This window comes from Crocuta crocuta, unplaced genomic scaffold, assembly GCF_008692635.1.
Source record: "Crocuta crocuta isolate KB4526 unplaced genomic scaffold, BGI_CrCroc_1.0 scaffold8, whole genome shotgun sequence".
In the NCBI taxonomy this organism is placed as follows: domain Eukaryota; kingdom Metazoa; phylum Chordata; class Mammalia; order Carnivora; family Hyaenidae; genus Crocuta; species Crocuta crocuta.
The window spans coordinates 2,247,521-2,273,627 of record NW_027532162.1 but is presented as its reverse complement, the minus strand read 5'-3'; the positions used below and the strand labels follow the sequence as shown (position 1 = coordinate 2,273,627).

At 56.2% G+C, this 26,107-nt stretch overlaps 2 protein-coding genes across 2 annotated transcripts in view; one reads left to right on the top strand and one right to left on the bottom strand.

The window, feature by feature from the left end:
* Positions 1–24,457, top strand: part of DYNC1H1 (dynein cytoplasmic 1 heavy chain 1) — a 66,146-nt gene extending 41,689 nt beyond the window's left edge. Inside the window, exons 33-73 of the mRNA XM_077776543.1 lie at positions 384–614; positions 796–936; positions 1,795–2,028; positions 2,120–2,326; positions 2,403–2,524; positions 3,025–3,190; positions 3,679–3,842; positions 6,296–6,425; positions 7,920–8,053; positions 8,504–8,618; positions 8,720–8,881; positions 8,966–9,180; positions 9,280–9,484; positions 10,720–10,893; positions 10,997–11,116; positions 11,283–11,403; positions 12,665–12,860; positions 13,326–13,443; positions 13,531–13,746; positions 14,365–14,577; positions 14,688–14,839; positions 15,410–15,417; positions 16,765–17,018; positions 17,103–17,237; positions 17,327–17,421; positions 17,586–17,760; positions 17,921–17,996; positions 18,539–18,699; positions 18,851–18,962; positions 19,065–19,125; positions 19,214–19,337; positions 19,502–19,615; positions 20,460–20,630; positions 20,830–21,047; positions 21,141–21,244; positions 22,005–22,216; positions 22,545–22,698; positions 23,293–23,435; positions 23,562–23,730; positions 23,864–23,991; positions 24,137–24,457. Of these exons, the coding sequence (XP_077632669.1) occupies positions 384–614; positions 796–936; positions 1,795–2,028; positions 2,120–2,326; positions 2,403–2,524; positions 3,025–3,190; positions 3,679–3,842; positions 6,296–6,425; positions 7,920–8,053; positions 8,504–8,618; positions 8,720–8,881; positions 8,966–9,180; positions 9,280–9,484; positions 10,720–10,893; positions 10,997–11,116; positions 11,283–11,403; positions 12,665–12,860; positions 13,326–13,443; positions 13,531–13,746; positions 14,365–14,577; positions 14,688–14,839; positions 15,410–15,417; positions 16,765–17,018; positions 17,103–17,237; positions 17,327–17,421; positions 17,586–17,760; positions 17,921–17,996; positions 18,539–18,699; positions 18,851–18,962; positions 19,065–19,125; positions 19,214–19,337; positions 19,502–19,615; positions 20,460–20,630; positions 20,830–21,047; positions 21,141–21,244; positions 22,005–22,216; positions 22,545–22,698; positions 23,293–23,435; positions 23,562–23,730; positions 23,864–23,991; positions 24,137–24,265 (6,279 nt within the window). The 3' untranslated portion in view covers positions 24,266–24,457. The remainder of the gene's footprint in view (positions 1–383; positions 615–795; positions 937–1,794; positions 2,029–2,119; positions 2,327–2,402; positions 2,525–3,024; positions 3,191–3,678; positions 3,843–6,295; positions 6,426–7,919; positions 8,054–8,503; positions 8,619–8,719; positions 8,882–8,965; positions 9,181–9,279; positions 9,485–10,719; positions 10,894–10,996; positions 11,117–11,282; positions 11,404–12,664; positions 12,861–13,325; positions 13,444–13,530; positions 13,747–14,364; positions 14,578–14,687; positions 14,840–15,409; positions 15,418–16,764; positions 17,019–17,102; positions 17,238–17,326; positions 17,422–17,585; positions 17,761–17,920; positions 17,997–18,538; positions 18,700–18,850; positions 18,963–19,064; positions 19,126–19,213; positions 19,338–19,501; positions 19,616–20,459; positions 20,631–20,829; positions 21,048–21,140; positions 21,245–22,004; positions 22,217–22,544; positions 22,699–23,292; positions 23,436–23,561; positions 23,731–23,863; positions 23,992–24,136) is intronic.
* A 1,148-nt stretch (positions 24,458–25,605) lies between these two features.
* LOC144241839 (uncharacterized) overlaps positions 25,606–26,107 on the bottom strand; it is a 6,989-nt gene continuing 6,487 nt past the window's right edge. The window contains exon 6 of the mRNA XM_077776470.1: positions 25,606–25,717. Coding sequence (XP_077632596.1) covers positions 25,703–25,717 — 15 coding nt within the window. The 3' untranslated portion in view covers positions 25,606–25,702. The remainder of the gene's footprint in view (positions 25,718–26,107) is intronic.

Sequence of the window (26,107 nt, the reverse complement as noted above, 5' to 3'; positions counted from 1 at the left end):
GGTGTGGGGTGTCCCACGGTGAGGTGAGGCGTTCCACCCCTGAGGGTCTAGAAGCCGGGCTGCTGCTCCCAGATGGTCACTGCTCCCCTGCGGACGCCGGCCACTCTGTGTTGTCACATAGCAGCGCCTAACAAAGCAACCTCAGCTGCCAAAGGGAAGACCCCTTTGGGAAAATTTGAAGACTTTTAGTTTTCTGACTTTTCTCTGCAAATTGATGAACAGCTGCCTTTTTCCATTTCAGTGATGGACTGAGGATGGGTCATTGAGGCTTATCCAGAAAATTGGTTTTTCACAGGTCACATGACTTTCCCGGGCCTAGGTGAGAATATATGAAAATCTCCAGGTTTTTTCGATAGTTACACAGTATTGACTGCTTCTTGCAGATCCAAAGGGACGCAGCAACAATCATGCAGCCATACTTCACATCCAACGGTCTGGTCACCAAGGCCCTGGAGCATGCCTTCAAGCTGGAGCACATCATGGACCTGACGCGCCTCCGCTGCCTGGGCTCGCTCTTCTCCATGCTGCACCAGGCCTGCCGCAATGTGGCCCAGTACAACGCCAACCACCCTGACTTCCCCATGCAGACCGAGCAGCTGGAGCGCTACATTCAGGTAGGGAACCTGCTTTCGTGTGTTCTCTTCCCTGGGGGCAGGGTCAGGCTGTCACGGGGACCAGGAAAGGTGCAAGTGTGTCCATGATGCAAGAACCAACATTTTCGAGGTTAATGTTGCTGTAACTGTCTTAATTGTTGGAATTTTATCTAAAAGTGGATTTTGTTCTCTCCGTAAACAGAGGTATTTGGTGTATGCCATACTCTGGTCCCTGTCTGGAGACAGTCGGCTGAAAATGAGAGCAGAGTTGGGTGAATACATCAGAAGGATCACAACGGTGCCGTTGCCTGCTGCACCCAACATACCGATTATTGATTACGAAGTAAGTTCGTGAAGGGCGTGGCCTTCCTCCCTTGACCCTGACATGTTGGTTTAATTCATCCTGAGCAACCTCGCTGTTAGCTTGTCTTCTTCTTTCTGGGTTTTTTTTTGTTTTTTTTTTTTAATTTATTACAAGAGAGTGTGCCCATGAATGGGGGAGGGGCAGAGAGGGGAGAGAATCCCAAGCAGGCTCCGCACTGTCGGTACAGCGCCTGATGTGGGACTCAGTCTCATGAACTGTGAGATCATGATCTGAGCTGAAGCCAAGAGTCAGATGTTTAGCCGACTGAGCCCTCCAGGCACCCCATTAATCTTTCCATTTCATAAAAGGGTTCTGTCCTTTGCTTTATGTGGTACAAGGAGACCAGGTGAACCTGAAAGTTGTGTATATGAAAGCAAGCAAGTCTTTGAGGTGCGTGGCTCCCAAGTGACCACCCCTTCTCTGGGTGTAGGTGTCCATCAGCGGAGAATGGTCGCCGTGGCAGGCCAAGGTGCCGCAGATTGANGGTTTTTTTTTGTTTTTTTTTTTTAATTTATTACAAGAGAGTGTGCCCATGAATGGGGGAGGGGCAGAGAGGGGAGAGAATCCCAAGCAGGCTCCGCACTGTCGGTGCAGCGCCTGATGTGGGACTCAGTCTCATGAACTGTGAGATCATGACCTGAGCTGAAGCCAAGAGTCAGATGTTTAGCCGACTGAGCCCTCCGGGCACCCCATTAATCTTTCCATTTCATAAAAGGGTTCTGTCCTTTGCTTTATGTGGTACAAGGAGACCAGGTGAACCTGAAAGTTGTGTATATGAAAGCAAGCAAGTCTTTGAGGTGCGTGGCTCCCAAGTGACCACCCCTTCTCTGGGTGTAGGTGTCCATCAGCGGAGAATGGTCGCCGTGGCAGGCCAAGGTGCCGCAGATTGAAGTGGAGACGCACAAGGTGGCGGCCCCTGACGTCGTCGTGCCGACTCTGGACACCGTCCGCCACGAAGCCCTGCTGTACACCTGGCTGGCTGAGCACAAGCCGCTGGTCCTGTGCGGGCCTCCCGGGTCTGGCAAGACCATGACACTCTTCAGCGCCCTCCGGGCCTTGCCCGACATGGAGGTAAAGCGGCTGGGAGGCGGGCAGTGGGCTGTTCGGTGCTCACATACGGGGCGGGGCTTACGATACTCAGTCGGTCTCTTCCTGTGTAAAGGTTGTGGGTCTCAACTTCTCGAGCGCTACCACTCCAGAGCTCCTGCTGAAGACTTTTGACCACTACTGCGAGTACAGACGCACGCCTAACGGGGTTGTTTTGGCTCCTGTTCAACTTGGAAAGTGGCTGGTGCTATTCTGTGATGAGATCAACTTGCCGGACATGGACAAATACGGGACACAGAGGGTCATATCCTTCATCAGACAGGTTTGTGTGCATCCACAGTCTCCGCTGCCCTTGTTAACGTTTGCCCCTAATGCGCTTACACTCCCGCTTTCCTCAGATGGTGGAGCACGGAGGCTTTTACCGAACCTCAGATCAAACGTGGGTGAAGCTGGAGAGGATCCAGTTTGTTGGGGCTTGTAATCCCCCCACGGATCCTGGAAGAAAGCCCCTCTCTCACAGGTAACACATGGCTCTGTGGACAGCCCTGGCCCAGCGCACATGCCTGCTCCAAGATGGTTTTAAACGTACCACAAAAAATCTGGTTTTAGTTATCAAAGGTCACAAGATACTGCTTCTCCTTGGGTGGCCCCTGGGCTCCTTGTGCCAGGCTGCAATACTAGAAAACACAGTCTAAAATAAAAGTACTGACTCTCTGGGTGGTGATGAGCTAAGTGCCCCAGACCTCTGCAGGGTCACGATGAGGCTGAATCAGCCTGAATCATTTTTCCATTTTTGCTTGGCTGTTTTTCAAAGTTTTTTGCACCTACTGTTGGTGTCGGGGCTGGGCCCCAGCGGTTTGCGTGTAATTGCGTGATCTGCGTTCTCAGGGACGGGAGGCCTGTGTGGGTGGATCGGGGAGCAGCCCCAGGGCCAGGCCGGGCCGGCCGCTCTCCACTCAGGAGCGCTGCTGCTCGGCTGGGGTGGCTGATGTGGTGGCTGAGCCTGCTATCCCCACGCAGATTCTTGCGCCACGTGCCCGTCGTGTATGTGGATTACCCGGGACCCGCCTCTCTGACGCAGATCTACGGCACCTTCAACCGGGCCATGCTGCGGCTCATCCCATCCCTGCGCACGTACGCGGAGCCGCTCACCGCCGCCATGGTGGAGTTCTACACCATGTCCCAGGTACGCGGGGTCGGGCGCCGCTAAAAGATGGAGCTTTATTTAGAGTCCTTGTTGAGCCGGGACTTCCAGAGCCTGTTCTCAAATCATTCTACCGGGTACTGTGACTGCAAACATTTTCCTTTTTTCTCGTTGCTCTTTTCTGCACACGTTACGTACAGTATTGTTTACAAAATTGGTACTGTATTTCTCTGTTTCTCAAAAGACAAGTGCACAACAGCACAACCATTTGTAGCGATTGCGTGCTGCGGAACTGCTCCCAGCAGCTGGTCCGCTGATGTGGCCGCCAGCAGCGCCCCCTTCCGCCACCCTCGCCACCGCTTTCAAATCGCCCGGTGAAAGGGAGCGGTTCTCCTACGTGGGACTTGCGCATCTAGGACGCCTTCCGGTTCCGGCTCCTCCCGGGGCACTGAGAACTTGACCTTTTCACCACTTTTCATTCACGTCTTGAAAGGGATTTACACACCTCTCCCACTTTTCTGAACCTGCAGGAGAGATTCACCCAGGACACACAGCCCCACTACATCTACTCGCCCCGTGAGATGACGAGGTGGGTGCGAGGTATCTTCGAGGCCCTGAGACCCCTGGAGACCCTGCCTGTGGAAGGCCTCATTCGGATTTGGGCACACGAAGCTCTCCGTCTCTTCCAAGACCGGTAATGCCAAGGACATGGTTAGCCCTGTGCTCCCGTACCCTGATGCTTACGGCCCTCCGAGTCAGGCTGTGTGCGAGGCTGGCCTGCCCAAGTCTGAGCCAGCCTCTGTTGGTGGTAGAAGGGGGCAGAGGCAGCAAGGGCAGTCTTGCGTCTGAGCACAGCCACCCCCAGCATGAGGGGGCTCAGGGACGCCCACCCCTGGTTACTTAGTGGTGGTGAGGTGGCGGGGGGGGGGATGCCTTCCATTAAGCTCAGTAACTGTCATGCATGAGCCCCATAACCTTGTCCAAGCTGGAATTTTCTGGTGAATTTAAATGCCTTCTGGGGGCACCTGGCTGGCTTAGTCGGTGGAGCGTGGGACTCTTAATCTTGGGGTCATGAGTTCAAGTCCCGCATTGGATGTAGAGATTACTTAAAAAAAATTAAATTGAAATACACCATTAAATGCCTTCTAGCAACTCCCTGGTGTGTGGTTTCCATAACCAGCACTCCTCACCCTCAAACTTTATTTTCATCAGAGGGTTTGCAGCTCTGTCCCTGGACTTTAGTTTTCTCTTTATCTGCTGGCCACTTTTCTCAGGTCTTGCCTCGTAGATTTCTGAGTTTTCTAGTGAAGATGCCAGTACGTAGGGGATGAGCTGCTCATGACTGTAGTGATCAGTGTGGACACGGAAGGTTTTGTGGCTTGAGTCACAGGAAATGCCACAGTGGAATTGAGCCTTTACTTCTTGAGGAATCTTGAAAATTACTGACATTTTTTAGCCAGAACCAACTTCTTGTATTCTTCGTAGTCCAGTGCACTCTTTGTATTACAGTAAATTCTCAATTTTCCTAGTTCCTGCCCTGTTACTTTGTGCTTTTTTTTTTTTTTTAATGTATTTTAGCACTGCATAGTCTTTCAGGCTCATTTTAGATTGCTGAGGAAAAGTTAAATTTGTGTTGCTTTAATCCTAAACTTCTAAAAACTAATTCTTGGGGCTCCTGGGTGGCTCAGGTGGTTAAGCATCCAACTTTGGCTCAGGTCATGATCTCACGGTTCACGGGTTTGAGCCCCACATCGGGCTGTGTGCTGACAGCTCAGAGCCTGGAGCCTGCTTGAGACACTGTGACTCCCTGTCTCTGCTCCTCTTTTCCTTGTACACTCTCTCTCAAAAATAAAAAAAAAATTTAAGAGAAAAATTTTTTAATTTTTAATTTACTGCCAAACACAGCACCAGTTTCCTTTATTTGAGGGATTGTTCTGCCTGTGAATTGAGCTACTCAAAACAGTGCAGGAGGTCAGGCCTCTTGTGGCCGAGCAGGTCCCCTTGCTCCCAGGTGTAAGTATGAGGTGGCCATACGCAGAGGACATAGTCCCTCTGGCTGCTCATAGTCCCAGGTGTACATGGTTGGTCAGTTAATGTTACTCCCGGGAGAAGCCAGGGCAGATGGCTCCCTCCAGACTGAGGGTATGGACCAGTGCATCCGGCGGCTGCAACTCCAGACCAGTGAGTCCTGCCTCCGGGCTGCTCTTCTCCCCCGAGCTCGCGAGGAGTCTCAGAATCTGCTTCATCCTAGATCCCTGGCTTTGAACCTGGGCTCCTGGGAGTCCACTGGGTCCCACAGCTATGCTGACCGAGAGGCCGGTGTAGGACATGAACAAAGTGAGCTGGAGCAGGGAACATCGTGTTGGCATCTTTTTATTTACAAAAACCAAACCAAATCAAACAAAAAAGCCTCTAACCCTTTCTTCTTTAATAATGAAAAAATTTGAACTATGATTTCACAGATTTCCCAAAATACCAGAGATAAAATTGTATTAAATTCTGATTGGCTGCAGTTGCATTAACTGTGCCCTGCACCTGGTGGCCTGAGTGTGCCCCATGTTCGGCTTCTCAGGGCGTGCTCGCCCCCCCTTCCCACCCACGTGGACACATTCAGTCTCACCTGCTCCATCGTGGTTTTCTTTATCAGCCTGGGCCTCGGGGCCACGCGTGTTGGCGGTTCCCTGCTGCTGTTCCCCTGTGGCCCCGGGAACTTTGTATTGGGCAAGCATAGAAGCCAGAATCATGTTGGCATTTTTACAATCAAAGTGATTAAACACTTTTAGAGGATTTTTTTTTTCACTTTTATTTCTTTTTGTTTTTTTAGTAACCTCTGCACCCAACGTGGGGGTTCACACTCACGACCCCAAGTTGCTCTTCCAGCTGAGCCCGCCAGGCGCCCCCTAGAGGAATTGTTTTTTAATGTAATGGTGCCATAGGCTTTAGGGGTTTTATGTTTAATACCAACATTTTGGATTGGTTAGTCTGTCTGGAGTTCAGATTCTTAGATTTTTCCATTGAGAGAAAATGAAAACTTCTGGTAAAGGCTAATTCCAGCCCTGGGAGTTGCCCGCAGCTCCGACAAAAGCTGGTGTCCTCCCCGCACGGCTCCTGTTTGCGCTGATACGCACACCGCTCTTCTTCCAACAGACTCGTGGAGGACGAGGAGAGGCGCTGGACGGACGAGAACATTGATATGGTTGCTCTGAAGCACTTTCCCAACATAGACAAAGAGAAGGCAATGAGCCGGCCCATCTTGTACAGCAACTGGCTATCGAAGGTAACCAGTTGTCCTTTCAGAAATAATTTTTCTGTCCTTTCAGCTAGAATTATCATCGCATCAAACATACCTTTTTCTTGAAAAATGCTTCGAGTAAGCAAGCGCCTCATTGGTTACAGGCACAATGCGCCACACTTTACTGATCATTCAGGGCAGACCATCCCAGGAGTGTGGCTGGGGCTGGCGGGCCGGCTGCGTGTGTCTCGCTCCCATGAGACGGCAGTGCCAGAGCCCCGCGGTGCCAGCAGGCGGGACGGGCTTCGGCGTGTTCGCGGTGAAGGGAGTCTTCCCCGCAGCTTTCACTCCCCTCACGCTCCAGAAATGAGCTAATTGTGAATGATCCGTGTGAAAATGTTTCCTGTAGTACCACACTAGACAAAGTTGGCGTTTCTAGAATAGGTGTGAGCTGTTCTTTTTCTGAAAGAGAGTAGGATGTTTTAGTAAGGTGAAGTTTCAATATGCATTCCAGTCAGCCAGTAGTATGGGCACAGGGATGAGTAAAATCTTGTAGAGGGCGTGCAGTCCAATAGGGGAGAGGGCCAGATGGAAACAGCTCTGTCTGGAGAGATCACAGTAGCACTGACCCTGGGCTTGGCTCTAAAAGGGGTTTGTACACCTTTCTCAAGAAGGGTGTGAGGAAAAAAAGAAGAAGAAGGGCGTGAGGCACAGGGCCTGACAGAGGCAAAGACACAGAAGTAAGAAATAGCAGGACAGGTTTGGTGTTGCCAGAATTTTTGGTGTGTTTCTGGACCCTAGATACTAATCTTTCTCATTTATAGGCACCCTCTTCTCTCAGTGGCCCATCTGTCACTGTCTTTCTGGTGTCTTTTGAAGAGCACATGTTGTCAGAGTTCTGTCATTTAAACCCACAATCCACAGTGATTGTGTGGAGGCGTCCCTTGTCCCGGCACCAGGCTCAGCACTGTTTGCTGAACGATCCCTTACCTGGCAGCGTCTGTCTGTCATTATGGGTTCCCTGCATGCAGGGGTCTGTTTCAGAGGCCCCGTCCTACTCTGTTGCTTGCTCAAAACTACATGGCCTTGATAATGACGATGAAGTTTGATAGGATAGACCTTCACACTTGGTTCTTCTTTAGGGAGATCTTGACTGTCTTTGGCCCTTTCCGCTTCCAAATGAAATTTGAAATTGGCTTGTCAAGTCGTGCCAAAATCTCCACCACTGCCCACCACTGAGGTTGTGGCTGGGAGTATATGGACTTTCTCTGTCGATTTGCATGGAGCTGATAAGTTTGCTTACCTCTGCACAGCCATGGTTACAGTCTTCATTTATTTATGCCTTCTGTGAGGTCTTTTGGGGACAAGGATGTTCCCTGGTTTTAGATTGAGTCCTGGCTAACTTACATTTGTGTTGCTGTGTTGTAAGTGATGCCTTCTCTTATATGTTTTAACGGTTTCTTGGTACCTGAAATTGTAATTGACTGGTATGATACAAAGAATGGTTTCTTTTACTAATTGGGTCTTCTTTTTCTCCAGGATTACATCCCAGTAGACCAGGAGGAATTGAGAGATTACGTCAAAGCTAGGCTGAAAGTCTTCTATGAGGAAGAACTTGATGTCCCCCTGGTCCTGTTCAATGAAGTGTTAGACCACGTGCTCAGGATCGACCGGTGGGCTTTTTGTGGTTACAGCCTACTGTTCATGTAGTGGTAGGGGTCCTCCCAACCGACTCCCCCCCACACACACCTCACCTCTGCCTTCTCAGCTAAGCGACACCCCTCCCTGCTAAGCCCACTTCTGCATCCCATGTCTGCCTGCTCTGTGGCCCCCGCTGGGCTCCTGCTAGCAGTCTGTTCCTGTCTGTTCCTGCCGTGACTGACACCTCCCATTAGATCCTGCCTTGTGCCCCCTGAGGGTTTGGAAGACAGGACCGTGTCCTGTTGATCTTTGCATCCCCACTAGGCCTGGCAAATACCAGTTGCTCAACAGCTGTTTAACGTACCAATTCAAGTTAAAATACATTAAAAATGTTGTAGGTTAACTCCTGAGAAAATGTAGGACCTGAGTGTCAAAAGAACAGAGCATAAAAGCCTTTTAATTACCTTTTCTGATAATGTCAGGATATTCCGCCAACCTCAAGGCCACTTGCTTCTGATCGGTGTCAGTGGAGCAGGAAAAACCACCCTGTCCCGTTTTGTGGCCTGGATGAATGGTTTGAGCGTATACCAGATTAAGGTGGGTCTGGTCGATGCCTCGCAATCCCAGCGACAGATTCCTGACTCCTGCACATGGATCCTTGAATGAGATTGGACCTAACCTGCCAACTGCCTCTGCAGGTGCACAGGAAGTACACTGGGGAAGACTTTGATGAAGATCTTCGGACGGTGTTGAGGCGTTCTGGCTGTAAGAACGAAAAGATAGCATTTATAATGGATGAATCCAATGTGTTAGATTCTGGATTCCTGGAGCGAATGAATACCCTTCTGGCCAATGGGGAGGTAAGCGCCATGTTGCATGGTGCTGCATGTTAGTGGTGTCAGGTTCCCTAGGCCAGTCGATCGTAGCGCCCTCTCGTTTGTTAGGTCCCCGGCCTCTTCGAAGGAGACGAGTACGCCACTCTGATGACCCAGTGCAAAGAGGGGGCCCAGAAGGAGGGCTTGATGCTGGACTCGCATGAGGAGCTGTACAAATGGTTCACCAGCCAGGTCATCCGCAACCTGCACGTCGTCTTCACCATGAACCCATCCTCCGAGGGGCTCAAGGACCGCGCGGCCACCTCCCCGGCACTTTTCAACAGGTGCGCTGACGTCCGCTGGGCTCAGGGTTGTGACAGCCGATTTCTTCCCGGGCATACCCAGCTCCCGGGAGCTGCATGAGACGGGGGCGTCTTTTTCAGGTGTGTGTTGAACTGGTTCGGGGACTGGTCCACGGAAGCGCTGTACCAAGTGGGCAAGGAGTTCACAAGTAAGATGGACCTGGAGAAGCCCAATTACATCGTGCCTGATTACATGCCAGTTGTGTATGACAAACTCCCACAGCCCCCGTCCCATCGGGAGGCGATTGTGAACAGCTGTGTGTTCGTTCATCAGACTCTTCACCAGGTGGGTTCAGTTTTGAGGTCCTGGAAAAAGCAAAGCTGACTATCCTGCTAATGTAAAGGCAAATCGATGAAGTCGACACCTAGGGTGTTTCATGCCACACGATACCGTTCTTGTCGTTACCTGTCGGGACGCATCACCCTCCTTGCTCCCAGACTGCACCTTCTGGGGTCCTGGACCTTCGCTGCCCTGTGGATGCTGCCTCCATAAAACGTCCTTCCCTGCTTTCCTTTACTCACTGCGCGCGCGTCCTGGTTCTCTATTCCAGACCAGGGTTGGCATACCTTTCCTGGAAAAGGCCAGATAGATAACGTGTGAGGCCTCGTGCACCAGGAGGGTCTCTGACTGCCTGGCCCTGCCTGGATACACAGGTCCGCGCAGCCCGCAGGGGTGGGGCGGGCTGTGTGCCGCTAACGCTTCGTTTGCAGAAATGTGCAGCGACCAGATCTGGCCCGCTGGCCAGGGTTCGCTGTCCCTTGTTTTAGACTCCTCATCGCAGAGGGGTTCAATCTGTTCCCGTCAGAAAGGCCTTTATAAAGACCCCGCTGAGCCTGTGGCTGTCCGGTTGACCGCTGCCCCACCGCCGCACCTGCAGGCCGCCTCCGCTGCCTCCGGAGTATAGCCCGGCCCCAGCTTCCTTCGCTGGTCTCGTGTCCTATCGCCCTGCTGTAGCCAGAGGGGCTCGAGCAGATGGTCCCACAGAGCCGTGCCGCTTGCCCTTTCTTGGTGCCATCTCTTACTTTGGTGTCCCTGGAAAATAAGCAGAAGGCAGAGGAAGCAGGGCATCACATAGGGCCCCCAGCTATACACGGGTGATGTCACCAGGGTCACCAGAGGTTTGACAAGAGAGCTTTGGGGCTCCTGAGGCTCCCTGAGATCTCAAAGGAGGCTGAGCTGAGACCCCAGCTCAAGTATGACTCCTTTTTTTTTTTTTAATGTTTGTTTACTTTGAGAGAGAGTGAGCACATGTGTGCAACGGAGGGAAAAAGAGAAGCCCAAGCAGGCTCCAGGCTGTAAGCGCAGAGCCTGATGCGGGACTCGGTCTCACAAACCGTGAGATCATGACCTGAGAGTCAGACGCCCAACCCACTGAGCCGCCCGGGCGCCCCTTGAGTGTGATTCCTCAGGGCCGGGTCCATATTCCGTGTCACTCAGCGGCCCACAGGGCAGCATGTTTTCAGAGGTTAAATCACAGAGAACGTCCTCAAGACTAAAAAGATGTAACTATTCTCTCAAAGGCTAATGCTCGGCTAGCAAAGCGCGGGGGCAGGACGATGGCCATCACACCTCGCCACTACCTAGACTTCATCAACCACTACGCCAACCTGTTCCACGAGAAGCGGAGCGAGCTGGAGGAGCAACAGATGCACCTGAACGTCGGGCTCAGAAAAATCAAAGAAACTGTCGACCAGGTACATCCCAGGCATTTACTTACGGGCAGGGGCTGGCGTGAGGAGCCCTTTCCGGGAAATTTCTGTGTGGTTCTGTCCCCCTAATATAGTGCCCATCCTGCAGGTGGAGGAGCTGCGGCGCGACTTGCGGATAAAGAGCCAGGAGCTGGAGGTGAAGAACGCGGCCGCCAACGACAAGCTGAAGAAGATGGTGAAGGACCAGCAGGAGGCCGAGAAGAAGAAGGTGCCCGCTTGCTTCCCGGGCCCCGGGCCCACCGGGCGGGGGTCTAGTCCGGGGTGGGCTTCAGAGATTGATGGGTTGGGGCAGGGTGCCGGTGGAGCGAGGACGGTTGTTCACGACGCCTCGGCGGCACAGCCAGGCCCCGAAGCCGAGCCGTCCCTCCCTGTAGGTGATGAGCCAGGAAATCCAGGAGCAGCTGCACAAGCAGCAGGAGGTCATCGCAGACAAACAGATGAGCGTCAAAGAGGATCTCGACAAGGTGGAGCCTGCTGTCATCGAGGCCCAGAATGGTAGGTCACTGCTGTCAGGGGTCTGGCTTTCTAGAAAGGGTGCCTTCTGTCCACGGTGCTGTGCAGCACCGGGGCTGCGCCCGGGCTTCCCCCAGAGGCACGTACATGTCCAGAAGCCTCACCAGTAAACATCTGAAGGTTTTTCTAAACACCGAAGATGGTCTTCATCTCCTAAAACAGACTTTCTGTGGGGCTCCTGCCTTCTCCAGAGCGAGACCCTTCTCATAGACCGTTGACGAAACAAGCTTTGTGTGAATACGTGTTTGTTTTTTAGTTTGGCGATAATTCCCTGAATATGCTAATTCTCTGAATTTCACCCAGAAATGCCTTAAAGTGTGTAGTGTTGTCGTCTTGTGGTTTTCTGAGCGGTTTCTGGGAGGCCAGTGAATACTGACTTGGGTGCTGATGGCAGTCACTCCCCGTTCCTCGTCCACACGGGCTCCTGCAGGACACTAGTGCCTGGACCAGGGCCCGCCCGAGGCTGTGCTCGCTCGTGGTTTGTCCCATTGCGCCACAGGAGGCATTGAAATACACCATCCAAACTATACATTCTCCTTGAGAATCTGGTTTCAAGGAGAACTTAATTTAGTTTTTACTGCTGAGTAATTAGTGGAAAAGTGTTTTAGTAAAAGTTCAGGCTGGAAAAGTGTGTTTTAGCTTGCGGAAGGTGTTGGCCGTCTTTTTTTAGAACGGTTAATCCTACATATTCACCCAGCCAGGCAGCCAGCTTCTAGATTATGGCAGGACGTAGATACCATCACCTAGGTTGTGTAAGATAAGTACGTAGTCAAAGTAGTTAAATGTGGGGCGCCTGGGTGGCTTAGTCGGTTAAGCGTCCGACTTTCGCTTAGGTCATGATCTCGCGGTTCGTGGGTTCGAGCCCCGCGTCGGGCTCTGTGCTGACTGCCAGCTCAGAGCCTGGAGCCTGTTTCAGTCTGTGACTCCCTCTCTCTCTGACCCTCCCCTGCTCACGCTGTCTCTCTCTTTGTCCTAGAAATAAATAACACATAAAAAATAAAATAAAATAAAGTAGTTAAATGTTGTAAGGCTTTGTGGGGGTAAAGGAACTAACAAGGACTGTGAGCTGTCGCTGAAGGTGGCTTCCTGCTTTTTACGGAGCGTAAGAAGTGTGGTCTCTGGTGCTGGGAGAGCTTCATAGTTATTTGAAAGGTCAGCTGTTCCAGGGGGTTTAAAGACAGAGAGGCTCGCTCACCGCTCCCCTTGTCCCCCCCACCGCCCCTCCTGCCGCCGCGGCACCCAGCTGTGAAGTCGATAAAGAAGCAGCACCTGGTGGAGGTGAGGTCCATGGCCAACCCCCCCGCTGCCGTGAAGCTGGCACTCGAGTCCATCTGCCTGCTGCTGGGCGAGAGCACCACCGACTGGAAGCAGATCCGCTCCGTCATCATGCGGGAGAACTTCATCCCCACCATCGTCAACTTCTCCGCAGAGGAGATCAGGTGAGCGGCTACAGGGGCCGGGGGTGGCGCTGGGGGGAGGGCGGGTAGGCAGGAGCCTTCCTGCCTCTGCGTGGCCGTCACTGTGGCCTGTCCTGTCAGAAGGCGGCGTCTGTTCCATTAACTGTACAGATGCTTTCTAGGCCATTTCACTCAAAGTAGCAGTCAGATCTCTTCCCTGCATTCCCGGCAGTAGTTTCTGAATCCCGTAACCCCTGCGAGCCACATCCTGTTCCGTCCGCACGGGGTTCGAGCGCCTCACTGCCCCAGAGCTGGCGTCGGCAGTGCTGCCTGCCGGGGGAGCTTGGTGGCAGGAACGTCAGAGGCCACTGTCCTCCCAGAACACGGGCGGGTCCAGCTCGTCCTCCGTGGTCACTGGGGCAACAGATGGGAACTGGCCCTTATGTTCGATTTCCTAAACGCATCTTCGCTCTGCACGTGCTTAGAAACCCAGTTCCTGTTTTGCAGTGACGCCATCAGGGAGAAGATGAAGAAGAACTACATGTCCAACCCGAGCTACAACTACGAGATCGTCAACCGGGCCTCCCTGGCCTGCGGCCCGATGGTGAAATGGGCCATCGCCCAGGTGAGCGGCGTGGCCGGGAGCTGCTGTGGGAAAGACCAGCTCCGGTCCCGTCGCTCGTGAAGAGTAACCACCGTCCACCCCCCGCAGCTCAACTACGCCGACATGTTGAAGCGGGTGGAGCCCCTGCGCAATGAGCTGCAGAAGCTGGAGGACGATGCCAAGGACAACCAGCAGAAGGCCAACGAGGTGGAGCAGATGATCCGGGACCTGGAAGCCAGCATCGCCCGCTACAAGGAGGAGTACGCGGTCCTCATCTCAGAGGCCCAGGCCATCAAGGCAGACCTGGCCGCCGTCGAAGCGAAAGTAAGATTATCGTGGGGCGTGTGCAGTCTCTGGCGTCCCCCCTGGGTTCTGTCCTCGTGGGGTCTGACGTGAGGGGCTCCGGGCCCTCGCACACGGCACGCCCCCGTTCTTGTCCGCCAACCAGCTCCGTCCCGTCTGGGAGCTCCTGCCGGCCACCTGGTGTACCGAGCTGCCTTAATTAGGACAGATGGACACCAGGGGGCGATCTGAAGCCAGGAAGCCCCTCCCCAGTCAGCACCCAACCTGTGTGCTCACCTCTGTTTCAGTGGGGTCATGGTTGTCCGAGTCTTGCATTCACTGCATTTGCCACACCCATGCTCCTGACTCTCCAGAATATTCTCCTCTCCTGCCAGCAGCATGTCTTCCCTCTAGGCCAGCACTCACCTGCCGCTGTTCCACCCGGGCCCTCTCCCTGCCCCATCTCCACTCAGCACACGTCTCAAGGCTGAGCCTGCTCCTCCACACTCCCTCATGCCCTGATTAGATTCTAAGGCCTGTATTGTCCTCAGTCGTGGCGGAGCCGGGTCCTCCGTTCTCTGGGACTGTGACCAGCCTCCCAGAGCTGTGGGGAGCAGATTCTCACTTTCCGGCATAAGTCCTGTTGGATCTTCCCTGCAGGTAAACCGGAGCACTGCTCTCCTGAAAAGCTTGTCTGCTGAACGTGAACGATGGGAAAAAACAAGCGAAACTTTCAAAAACCAGATGTCCACCATCGCCGGGGACTGCCTCTTGTCCGCCGCGTTCATCGCCTACGCGGGTTACTTCGACCAGCAGATGCGCCAGAACCTGTTCACCACGTGGTCCCACCACTTACAGCAGGCCAACATCCAGGTAACGGGACGAGGGGCTCCAGCCCGGTGCTCGGTTAGCCGTTTCCGTGCCGGCTCGGAAACGACGCACCTGGAGTTGTGAGGAGACAAGGTAACCACCCTCCCTTTCAGTTCCGCACAGACATTGCGCGGACCGAGTACCTCTCCAACGCCGACGAGCGCCTTCGCTGGCAGGCCAGCTCCCTGCCTGCAGACGACCTGTGCACGGAGAACGCCATCATGCTGAAGCGCTTCAACAGGTGCGCACTCGTGCGCCGGGGGCAGTGAGGAGTCCTCACGTGCGGGGCCCCTGTGGGTTTGTGTTTTTTCAAAATACATCCCTGAGGAAATGAAGGGAAACTTGGACGTGGGCGAGCAGCGCGCACAGGCTAGGCGCTCATCTCTGACGGGGGCGCGCAGCGCTTCCCACCCCTGCTTCCTCGCCGTCCCTCAGAGCTGATGAGCGGGGGGCGTGGGGTGGACGACGAGAACTGAAAACAGCTGGCTGGAGCGAAGGGGGAGGGTGGTGCCCAGCCTGTGGTCTCACAAGGCCAGAGTCAGAGGGGGAGGGCGACTGCAGGGGGGGGCAGGCTTGACACCGGCCCAGGGGGTCCCGGGGCCACCCCGCGTCCAGGGCCGCACACCCCGAGGCTTGACCCTCCTGTGCCACAACTCTTAAACCCAGACGCCTTTCGTGTTTTCTCACTTTATCTCCACGTCTTGAAATCTTTGGGCCCTTGAAGTATGTCACTGTCCCAGGGACACGCAGAGGATGAAGACCCTTGTGAGTGTCCTTGGACTTTATAAGCAAAGTGGGACCCTCAGGTCGCACCAGTGGCTCCGTGTCTCGCCAGGTGTGCTGGTGAGAATATCGGCCCATCAGTGTGGCCTGTGCAGAACGGGAGCCACTAAATGAGAAATACGCACTCTCCTAGGTGCTCATTCAACAGTAGCCTGGCCCGCGTGAAGAGTGACAAGTGTAGGGACAGTGTGACTAAAAGACTAAAAACACCTCACCTGCCCCTCATTAGGAGCCAGTTAGTTATTACAGCACATCTCCACAGCGGGAGGCTGGGGTCCTGCACGCCAGGCCGTTCCTGAGTGTGCATGCAGAGAAGGCTCCGGCAGACCATGAGCAAGGGGAGCGGGCGCCGCGTGAGGGACACAGGTGCCCAGGCACGGCTGCAAACACCTGAACCTTCCCTGGGTAGCTGGGTCAGAAGCCAGTAACAAAAAGGGGGGGCGTGGGGGGTCTCACTAAATATGCTTTCTTGCAGCTTCTAGGTTTTGTACACACGTGTGCATTGCATATTTTAAAATTTTTAATCAGTCATGTGACTAGACAAATCCCTGTGGCCTCCTAGTGCCCTATCTTCCTCATTTGTAAAACAGACATGCTCACAGTACCTTTTCACGGGCTGCTGTGAGGATTAAGCTGTGTCCGCAATTTGTCAGGGTCCCTGGCAGCTTGAGCCGTCTATACCTGTTAGCAGTAGGTGTTGCTGAGCGTTGGTGCGAATACCTGAGTTCTGGAAGGGCAGTAAGTAATACACGGAACAGTAATCCCAGCAGAGTGCGCTCAGCATCTGGAGAAAAGCACATGCTGGATGCTCAGGGAAGCACCTGTGTCCCAANACAGACATGCTCACAGTACCTTTTCACGGGCTGCTGTGAGGATTAAGCTGTGTCCGCAATTTGTCAGGGTCCCTGGCAGCTTGAGCCGTCTATACCTGTTAGCAGTAGGTGTTGCTGAGCGTTGGTGCGAATACCTGAGTTCTGGAAGGGCAGTAATACACGGAACAGTAATCCCAGCAGAGTGTGCTCAGCATCTGGAGAAAAGCACATGCAGGATGCTCAGGGAAGCACCTGTGTCCCAGCAGGAAAAGAGCTTCGAANTCCAAAATCAAGAGTCAGACGCTCAACCTTAAGACAGCCACCCAGGCACCCTGGGGCGGGGGAGCTGACCTTTTTCTGTTAAAGTCTATTTTGAGAGAGGGTCCCAAGCCAGCTTCGCACCATCAGCCTGACACAGGGCTCAAGCCCACAACTGTGAGATCATGACCTGACCAACTGAGCTACCCAGGTGCCCCCTTGGGGCTAAACTTTTAAATAAGGTTCTAGAACCTGCCAGGTTTATTCAGACACTCGAGGGAACTCTCTTTCTGGAAGAACATAAGCGGTGCAAACTCTGAATGTGGTGACCCTTCAGGGGAGTTCCAGCTGCGCTTACGTCAGCTCGAGAAGTCTCTGCTGCAAGCTCTGAACGAGGTGAAAGGGCGCATCCTGGACGACGACACCATCATAACGACTCTGGAGAACCTCAAGAGAGAGGCGGCCGAGGTGACGAGGAAAGTGGAGGAGACAGACATCGTCATGCAGGAGGTGGAGACCGTGTCGCAGCAGTACCTGCCGCTGTCCACCGCCTGCAGCAGCATCTACTTCACCATGGAGTCCCTGAAGCAGGTGACCGTGGGGGCCGCCCACCGTGTGACAGTGCCCGCTCTGGGCCCTCCTGCCTGACGGCCGGCGCCCGCTGTTCCCTTTCAGATCCACTTCCTGTACCAGTACTCCCTCCAGTTCTTCCTGGACATTTATCACAACGTCCTGTACGAGAACCCGAACCTCAAGGGCATCACCGACCACACGCAGCGCCTCTCCATCATCACGAAGGATCTCTTCCAGGTAGAGAGCCCAGCGCTTGGCTGTCCCCAGGGAGGGGAGGTGGGAGGTCGTTCTCCGGGGGCGGCAGCGTTTCCCACTCTTGTCCCCAGGTGGCGTTCAACCGGGTGGCCAGAGGCATGCTGCACCAGGACCACATCACCTTTGCCATGCTGCTGGCCCGAATCAAACTGAAGGGCACCATCGGGTACGGCTGCCGCCCTGCCCCCACAGAGCACGGTCATTCTGTGTGTCGGCTACTAGCATTTTAAGGGCTCGAAGAGAGGAAAAGAGACGCTTTCCTACCAGTGCTTTTTTAGTGGCTGCAGAAGTGAATCTGAGGCCCTCGCTGACTCGTTGCCCTCTTCCCAGGGAGCCCACCTATGATGCCGAATTCCAGCACTTCCTGAGAGGGAAGGAGATCGTCCTCAGTGCTGGCTCGACTCCCAAGATCCAGGGCCTGACGGTGGAGCAGGCCGAGGCCGTTGTGAGGTTGAGCTGTCTCCCTGCGTTCAAAGATCTGATCGCAAAGGTCCAGGCCGACGAGGTGAGTGTTCCGAACGCGTCCTGGCCCCTCCCCGGGGCTGGTGGTGAGGAATCGCGTGTGTCGTGCGTGCACCTCGGCCGTCTGCTACGTTCGTCTCAACTTCTCTGCCCACAAAAACGGGCTCTGCTCCATGGCGACGCTTCCTCCGTTGTGTCCACAGCAATTTGGCATCTGGTTGGACAGCAGCTCCCCAGAGCAGACGGTCCCGTACCTCTGGAATGAAGAGGTCCCTGCAAGTAAGCCCGCATCAGGCCTCCCCTGCGCTGTCTCTCTGGGCCCAAATGTAAAATGGGGTTTTGCTGCGGGAGTGAAGGGACGCTTCCAAGAAAGTCACCAATCCCTGAAACAAGTGTCTCGTGTAAAAACTTCAGGTCCTAATCCCTGTTCCAGTTCTTGCTTCAAGACCAAAAGAGACGGGTAGGAAGGCCCAGTATTAAGGGAGAGACTGGCTTGTTCCGAGTGCGGGGCCGCAGGGGTGGGGCTGGCGGGGGCGTGATTCTCTCTAGCCGGCTCAGAATCTGAGTGTGTTGTCTGCACCACATGGGGGCCGCCCGCTGGGGTCATGTGAAGTCGGCACCTGCCGCCGTGCCACACGGTCACCGGCGTGCCCAGGGGCTTCGCTGAGGACAGCAGGCAGTGGCAGAGAAGACAAGAGGTGGCGGCATGTCTTCTGAGCCGTCGTCTGAGCGGGGACCGTAGAGAGACCAGTCGGGGGGGTGGGGATCGGGGGGACAGTCTGTGCTGTGTCCTCCCCCAACCTCCCCCCTGCCTGTTCCAGCGCCCATCGGCCACGCCATCCACCGCCTGCTCCTGATTCAGGCGTTCCGCCCCGACCGCCTGCTGGCCATGGCACACGTGTTCGTTTCCACAAACCTTGGGGAGTCCTTCATGTCCATCATGGAGCAGCCACTCGACCTGACCCACATTGTGGACACAGAGGTACGGCTCTGCTCCTGGCAGGCACGGGTGGTCCTTAACCTGCCTCAGCTCCTGGGCGCTGTCTAGTCGTCAGGCCGCACGCCCGCCTCGCGCTCCCCACCTGGCCTGCTCCCGACAGGCTTCCTCTTAGTTCTGACCTCCTCACCTGCAGGTAAAGCCCAGCACCCCTGTGCTGATGTGCTCCGTGCCTGGGTATGACGCCAGCGGGCACGTGGAAGACCTTGCAGCGGAACAGAACACGCAGATCACTTCAATCGCAATCGGTAAGGGCGCTTGACGGATTTTTTGGGCCTGAGCCCCTCTGAATTCAGGGTGGGCACTGCGGTCCACGCCTGCTGTGCTGACACTAAGCTTTCTGGCCCCAGGCTCGGCTGAAGGCTTCAACCAAGCAGATAAGGCGATCAACACAGCCGTGAAGTCGGGCAGGTAGGCCTGTTTGTTTGAGAAAGCCTCTCAGGTCCCCAGAATCCAGACGGGAAACCTAAAGTGTGGCCGTGGCTCTGGCTTCCTGCAGGTGGGTGATGCTGAAGAACGTGCACTTGGCCCCGGGGTGGCTGATGCAACTGGAGAAGAAGCTGCACTCGCTGCAGCCTCATGCCTGCTTCCGGCTCTTCCTCACCATGGAGATCAACCCCAAGGTGCGTGCTCGCTCATGCTGCCCTTGGTGCTCATTTGACGTCTTCCTGTCCTGAAATCCTAGGGGTGTGAGTGGGGGGTGGGGAGGTTGAGGGCGTGGGGTATGTGGAGTTGAGCCGCAGCACGCCATGAACTAGAGCACCGACAGCAACTGTGTCCTCCTCAGGTGCCCGTGAACCTGCTCCGTGCGGGCCGCATCTTCGTGTTCGAGCCGCCCCCCGGGGTCAAGGCCAACATGCTGAGGACGTTCAGCAGCATCCCCGTCTCTCGGATTTGCAAGGTAAGCATCCCTTCCTCCTGGTGCGCCTTCTCTGGACAAGCCCGGGAGACCGACTCCCATCACTGAATTCAGAGGTGGGTCCCCACGCCTCCCCGAAATGCCAGAGTGGCTAATTGCACCGGAAATTTTTATGACTGTGCTGTAGGCAGAGTTCCCTTCCTGTGAACAGATTGAGGAGGGTGTGCCCACCAGGCCCCCAGGAGAGCAGACTCCTCCTGGAGCTCTAGCCAGAGCCAATTTGTGTCCTGGGTAAACGGGAACCCTTCGCTCCTGACCATGGTCCCCCGAGGCTGGGCAGTGCCCACCCAGGCACCAAACGCCGAGCTCATTGGGAGGAAGAGCAGAATTCTGAAGCACTATCTTGTTTTGTTCTGTAATCCTCTTTTGACAGTTTAAGGTTTGTTTTCTGTGTCATTGGGTTGCTTCTTTATCAATAGGAAAACTGGCACATAATTTCTGGCATTATTATTAATGGTGCTGCGTTAGAAGCCCTTTTAAAGTACAGCGTGGTTGAGATTGAAAAGCTCTTTATTCTGTGTTTGTTGTTTTTTAATGTTTATTTGAGAGAGAGAGCGTGTGCAAGTGGGGGAGGGTCAGAGAAAGAGAGAGAGACAGAATCTGAAACAGGCTCCAGGCTCTGAGCTGTCAGCACAGAGCCCGACTGGGGCTCAAACCCAGACAGCAAGATCAGAACCTGGGCTGAGGTTGGACCCTCAACCTACTGAGCTTCCAGGCGCCCCAAGAAGCTCTTCTTAACACTTGGGTAGAGTTGCTGTACTCTTTTCTTAGATAGAAGGGATGTTGCTTTCTAAGGGTTTCGTCTTGGGTAACCTTCCTCACCCAGTCTCCCAACGAGCGTGCCCGCTTATACTTCCTGCTGGCCTGGTTCCACGCCATCATCCAAGAGCGCTTACGATATGCACCCCTGGGGTGGTCAAAGAAGTATGAATTTGGGGAGTCTGACCTGCGGTCGGCCTGCGACACGGTGGACACGTGGCTGGATGACACGGCAAAGGCAAGCGTGGGCTGCCCTGTCCGGCGGGAGGGGCGCTCGGGAGCGTGCACGGCCGGGGTGGGGGGGGGGCTCCTGGGGGGTCATGTTTGAGAGTGGGAGGAAGGCCCTGCCCCCCCAACACGGAGCGCCAGCATGTGCTGGCCTCCACCAACCGCACCCCCCGGCCTGTGCCCACAACCCTCCGGCTGGCCTCGCGCAGGGGAGGCAGAACATCTCACCAGACAAGATCCCGTGGTCCGCGCTGAAGACCTTGATGGCCCAGTCCATCTACGGCGGCCGGGTGGACAACGAGTTTGACCAGCGTCTGCTCAACACTTTCCTGGAGCGCTTGTTCACGACGAAGAGCTTCGATAGTGAATTTAAGCTGGCCTGCAAGGTGGACGGGCACAAGGACATTCAAATGCCTGACGGCATCAGGTACACGCTGCCTCCCGGGGCCTAGACCCCAGCCGCAGCCCGCGGTCCCCGGCGCCCCCCGGAATGGCGTCTCTAAATGTGCTGCCTTTCCAGGCGAGAGGAGTTTGTGCAGTGGGTGGAGCTGCTCCCCGACACGCAGACGCCCTCCTGGCTGGGCCTGCCCAACAACGCAGAGAGGGTCCTGCTCACCACCCAGGGTGGGTACCCCACGCGGCCGCCCCCCCGATCCTGGCTCTACGTGACCCCGTCCCCGGACAGGCTCAGACATGGGAGTGGGTCCCCGTTGGTGCCTCTTCTGCGCCCCAGGCTCGGTTCTGGCCAAAAGTCTGCTGTTTAGGTCAGTGAGGCCCAAAAGTTACATCTAGGATTCCAGCTTCCCTTCAGACATCATTTTATCTGTTTCGCCTAAAAGAGTTAAAAGGCACCTGGCATTATGTGAGGTTTTAAAACCATCAATTTTCGTTAGGATACTCCTTAGAACTTGTTTCCTTTTCAATTTTTTTCCAAGCACATTCAAGAAAGAGGTAACGTGGCAGTTTTAAAAGCCTGGTTCTCAGGCCAGCAGCATTAGCCTCCTTGGAACTTCTTAGAGATTCAGGTTCTCAGGACCTGCCTCAGACCTTCGGGGTTGAAGTGGGGGTGCAGCTGCTGCTCTAACCCAGACTTCTCTTTATGGGAACCGGGCCCCGAAAGAGCACGCAGGTTGCCCAGACTCACACAGCGAGCTGGCGGGACAGGATCAGTTCCCCTGGGCAGTGGCCCCAGCTCTGCGCCCCAACCCCTGCTTCCCGGGCTTGCTCTCTGGGGGGGTTTCCACTGCGGTCCCCACCTCGCTCTGGCTGGGCCGTTTCCTGAGCTCCAGAAACACGTACCTACTTGTGCCTCGTGGGTAGACGGGTTAGGTGGCCTTCGCGTTCAAATCCTTTTCCCTCTGGTCTCCCTCCCTCCGCCCCCCAGGCGTGGACATGATCAGCAAGATGCTGAAGATGCAGATGCTGGAGGATGAGGACGACCTGGCCTACGCGGAGGCGGAGAAGAAGGCCAGGGCCGACTCCACGGCGGACGGCCGCCCTGCCTGGATGAGGACGCTGCACACCACCGCTTCCAACTGGCTGCAGCTCATCCCCCAGACGCTGAGCCACCTCAAGCGGACGGTGGAGAACATCAAGGTGCCGGCAGCGGGTGGGGCTGCCCCCTGGCGGCCGAGGCCCAGCCTACCACCAGCGGGCCTCTGTGCCCAGGTTCCGGCAGGAGGGAGTGACCCCGTTAAACTGGCCAGAAACACTCTAGAAGGTTGTCTGTCTGCATACACTAGGTCAGCGATCCCAGGGCCCGGCCCACATCAGGGAGCCACCCGGCTCCATCCAAGGCCCAGGGCGAAGCCGCGAGCTCCCCCGGGAGGGCCTGGTATGGACGAGCCTCCCTCCCGCTGGAGAAGGGGCCTCTCCCTGACGCTTCCGTTCACCCCGGCCTTCTCGTGTCTTTGAACCGTTTTAGGACCCTTTGTTCAGGTTCTTTGAGAGAGAAGTGAAAATGGGGGCTAAGTTACTTCAGGACGTTCGCCAGGACCTCGCGGATGTCGTCCAAGTGTGTGAGGGGAAGAAGAAGCAGACCAACTACCTGCGCACGCTCATAAACGAGCTGGTTAAAGGTACGGGCCTCCCGTGTGCCCAGGAGCTCAGGCCCAGGGCAGCCCGGCCCCCCTCGCCCCCCTCACTGCGCGCAGAGCAGGGCACACCGCTGCCCCTGGCATCAGCAAGTCCGCCAGGCCACGCACGCATTGCCATCTGTGCAGACCTCCCTGTCAGAGCAGCTGGGGGCCCTTTCTGGGGGGACGTGCTTCGAAGGGCCCAAGAATTTGCTGGTTCACTGAACATTTACTAAAATCTTTACAGTTTTTAGGAGGGTGGCTGCCACAAAGTGGGGGGACTCGAGTCTAAAGGTACAGGGAGCCCCCAGGCATCTCCAGAGCCTGACTTACCGGTGACGCCGAGCCACTTATGTGATGGGGGTTAGCAGCTGAGTGTCCCTTGAGGATTACTAGGGTCCTCCGTGCACACCCCTTCAGCTACACTGGACTGGGCAGGGCAGAGGTGGTGCGTGCCCAGCCAGGACAGGAGGGGTGGGAGGGGGTGGGCGGAACACTCTCACTCAGGTACAGCTTGGGAAACAGGCGAGCTCTAGCAGGTTCGAGCGTCTGTGCAAGGGACTGTCAGGGCCGAGCCTGGGGTCACCTTGCTCGCAGGGATCTTGCCTCGGAGCTGGTCCCACTACACGGTGCCCGCGGGCATGACCGTCATCCAGTGGGTGTCTGACTTCAGCGAGAGGATCAAACAGCTACAGAACATCTCTCTGGCGGCTGCGTCTGGCGGCGCAAAGGAGCTGAAGGTGAGGAGGCGGCTCCTGAGTGCTGGGGGGGTTGGCGGCCCAGGCAGCTCGGGGACAAGCCCAGAGCCGTGTGGCCGGAGGGAAGGGTGGTGCCCGCTGCTCACGGGGAGCTGCTTCTTCCCCCAGAACATCCACGTGTGCCTGGGCGGCCTGTTCGTGCCCGAGGCCTACATCACCGCCACCAGGCAGTACGTGGCCCAGGCCAACAGCTGGTCCTTGGAGGAGCTCTGCCTGGAAGTCCACGTCACCACGTCCCAAAGTGCCACCCTCGACGCCTGCAGCTTCGGGGTCACGGGTGAGTCGGGGTCCGGGCTGGGTGCCGCCTCTCCCCAGCAGGCGGTCCTGCCGGCGTGGCTTCCGGTCTGTGTGTCTGAGGTGGCGGGAGGCAGCCTTTCCCGAGGACGACAAGGCCGGCCTTGTCCCCGCAGGTTTGAAGCTCCAGGGGGCCACCTGCAGCAACAACAAGCTGTCCCTGTCCCACGCCATCTCCACGGTCCTCCCTCTGACGCAGCTGCGCTGGGTCAAGCAGACCAACGCAGAGAGGAAGGCTAACGTGGTAAGCGGCCCCTTCCCGTCACCTGGGGTTGGCAGGGGCCGTGCACACAGCCGCGAGTCACCAGGTGCAGCCATCCCCCCTCNCCTTCTCTACCCTGTCCCTGCCTCTCCCTGAGCCGGCAGTAAGGCCCAGCCCTCTCCCCTAGGTGACCCTGCCCGTCTACCTGAACTTCACCCGCGCGGACCTCATCTTCACGGTCGACTTTGAGATCGCCACCAAGGAGGACCCGCGCAGCTTCTACGAGCGCGGCGTCGCCGTCCTCTGCACGGAGTGAAGCCCGACTCCTGGTCCCTTTTCTGTAGTAACTACTATTTAACGTCTCTTCATCATTAAACTGTTCGAAGGAGCGGACTGGTCAGAGGAAAGTCTTGGGTCGGAGGAAGCGCAGTGGAGGCGGAAGGACTCGGCCGTGTGCTTTGGAGGGTCCGTGGCCTGGCTTTGCTGGCGAATAAAACACTAAGCACGATCCGCTCTTGCCTCTTCTGTCCTCCCCGCACGGACACTGGGGGCCCTAGGCAGCCCCCGAAACAGCTCCCGGGCCGAGCGGCTCCGGCCAGCCCGACTCCGCGCNTCCACGCCCCCACACCCCAGAGAAGCAGCGGGTTCCCACGCGCCGCTCACTGTCCATACGGACACGGTGTGTGGGGTCTCCCTTGTGAACTGGTTTCATCCGGGCGCCTTGTGGCAGCTCCTAGGGGTGACCGGCGACCAGCTGACCCCAGTGAGGAAAGCCTGTTCCTCCTGCTGCCGGGCCCCCAGGAGCAGGCTCCTCCCCCAGCCGGCCGGGGGGGGTGGGGGGGAGCCGGGTCTGATGGGCGCCTCGGCCCCTGCCCTCAGCCCGACCTCCTCAGGGCCCCTGCCAAGCTCCAAACACCCCCACCCAGGGCCTGGCCTCCGGTCAGAGTCTCCTCCCCACCCAGTTCTGGGAGGTTCTATCAGGGATCCTTGGGAAGCCTCTAAAGTTCTATCTGATTGAAAATTGAGGTCCGTTTTAAATGTTTTTCTCTGAACCAATAAATAAGGATTCTTAGTTTTTCTGCAGCGGTAAGTTCCTGACCAGGGCTACAGGCTGGGACCAGGCCCGAGGAAGGACGAGGGGAGCCCACGGAAGGGCCGCCACGGGCGTCTGTCCTGCCTGCCTCCCCTGGCCACCCAGTGCAGGTGGGGGGGTCGCGAGCACCAGAGAAGCAGCGGCCCCCCTCCCCCCACCCAGGCACAGAGCAAGTTCCTGACCGGGAGGACCGGACGCCAGCCCGGAGCCCCAGAGCAGGAGCCGCCGCGCCTACCGGAGCCCTGGCCTGGGGCGAGGGCAGCCTCCCAGCAAGGGCCCAGGGCTCCTCCCGCTGCCTCCTAAAGGCCAGCGTGCCCATCCTGGGCTCCAGGGCCTCTGAGCCTCACCCCACACGAGGCTCAGTCCGTGGGGCCTCAAGGGGGGCCCCCCCTTCACCCCCATTCACCATCCACTTGGAGGGTCAGGCTGAAGAGTGGCTACAGTCCAGCGCCCTCAGCGGGCAGAGCTGCCGGTCAAGCCAGAGGGCCCCGGAGCCCGGACCAAGCACCTGGGCCCAGGCGGCCTCCCCACCCCGGTGCCCTGCCCACCACGGGGCCCAGCGCTCTTCTCCAGCTTCACTTTATTGGCCCTTGGGAACCTGGGGTCCTGGGGTCCTGGGGGGTGTGGGCAGCGGCCACCCGGCGCCGGCACCAGACGTGCTCAGTTCATGCCCTGCTGGGGAATGAAAGGCACAGTGAGCAAACCCCCAGGAACTGGGGAAAGGGTAAAAGAACCACCCCGTTATTTTTAAATAGCACATCAAGAATGGGGCCCCTGGGGGGGCTCAGTCGGTTGAGTGTCCGAATTCCGCTCAGGTCATGATCTCACTGCTCATGGGTTCGAGCCCCGCATCAGGCTCTGTGCTGACAGCTCAGAGCCTGGAGCTGCTTCAGATTCTGTGTCTCCCTCTCTACCCCTTGTCTCTCAAAAATGAACATTTATAAATAAATAAAAAACACATCAAGACCATGATGGTGTCAGCAGCCAAAACCAAGTGCTCAGAAAATCCTCACTTTGTAAACACTGTGACAGGAATGGAAGTCGGGACACAGTGGCTGCAGCTGC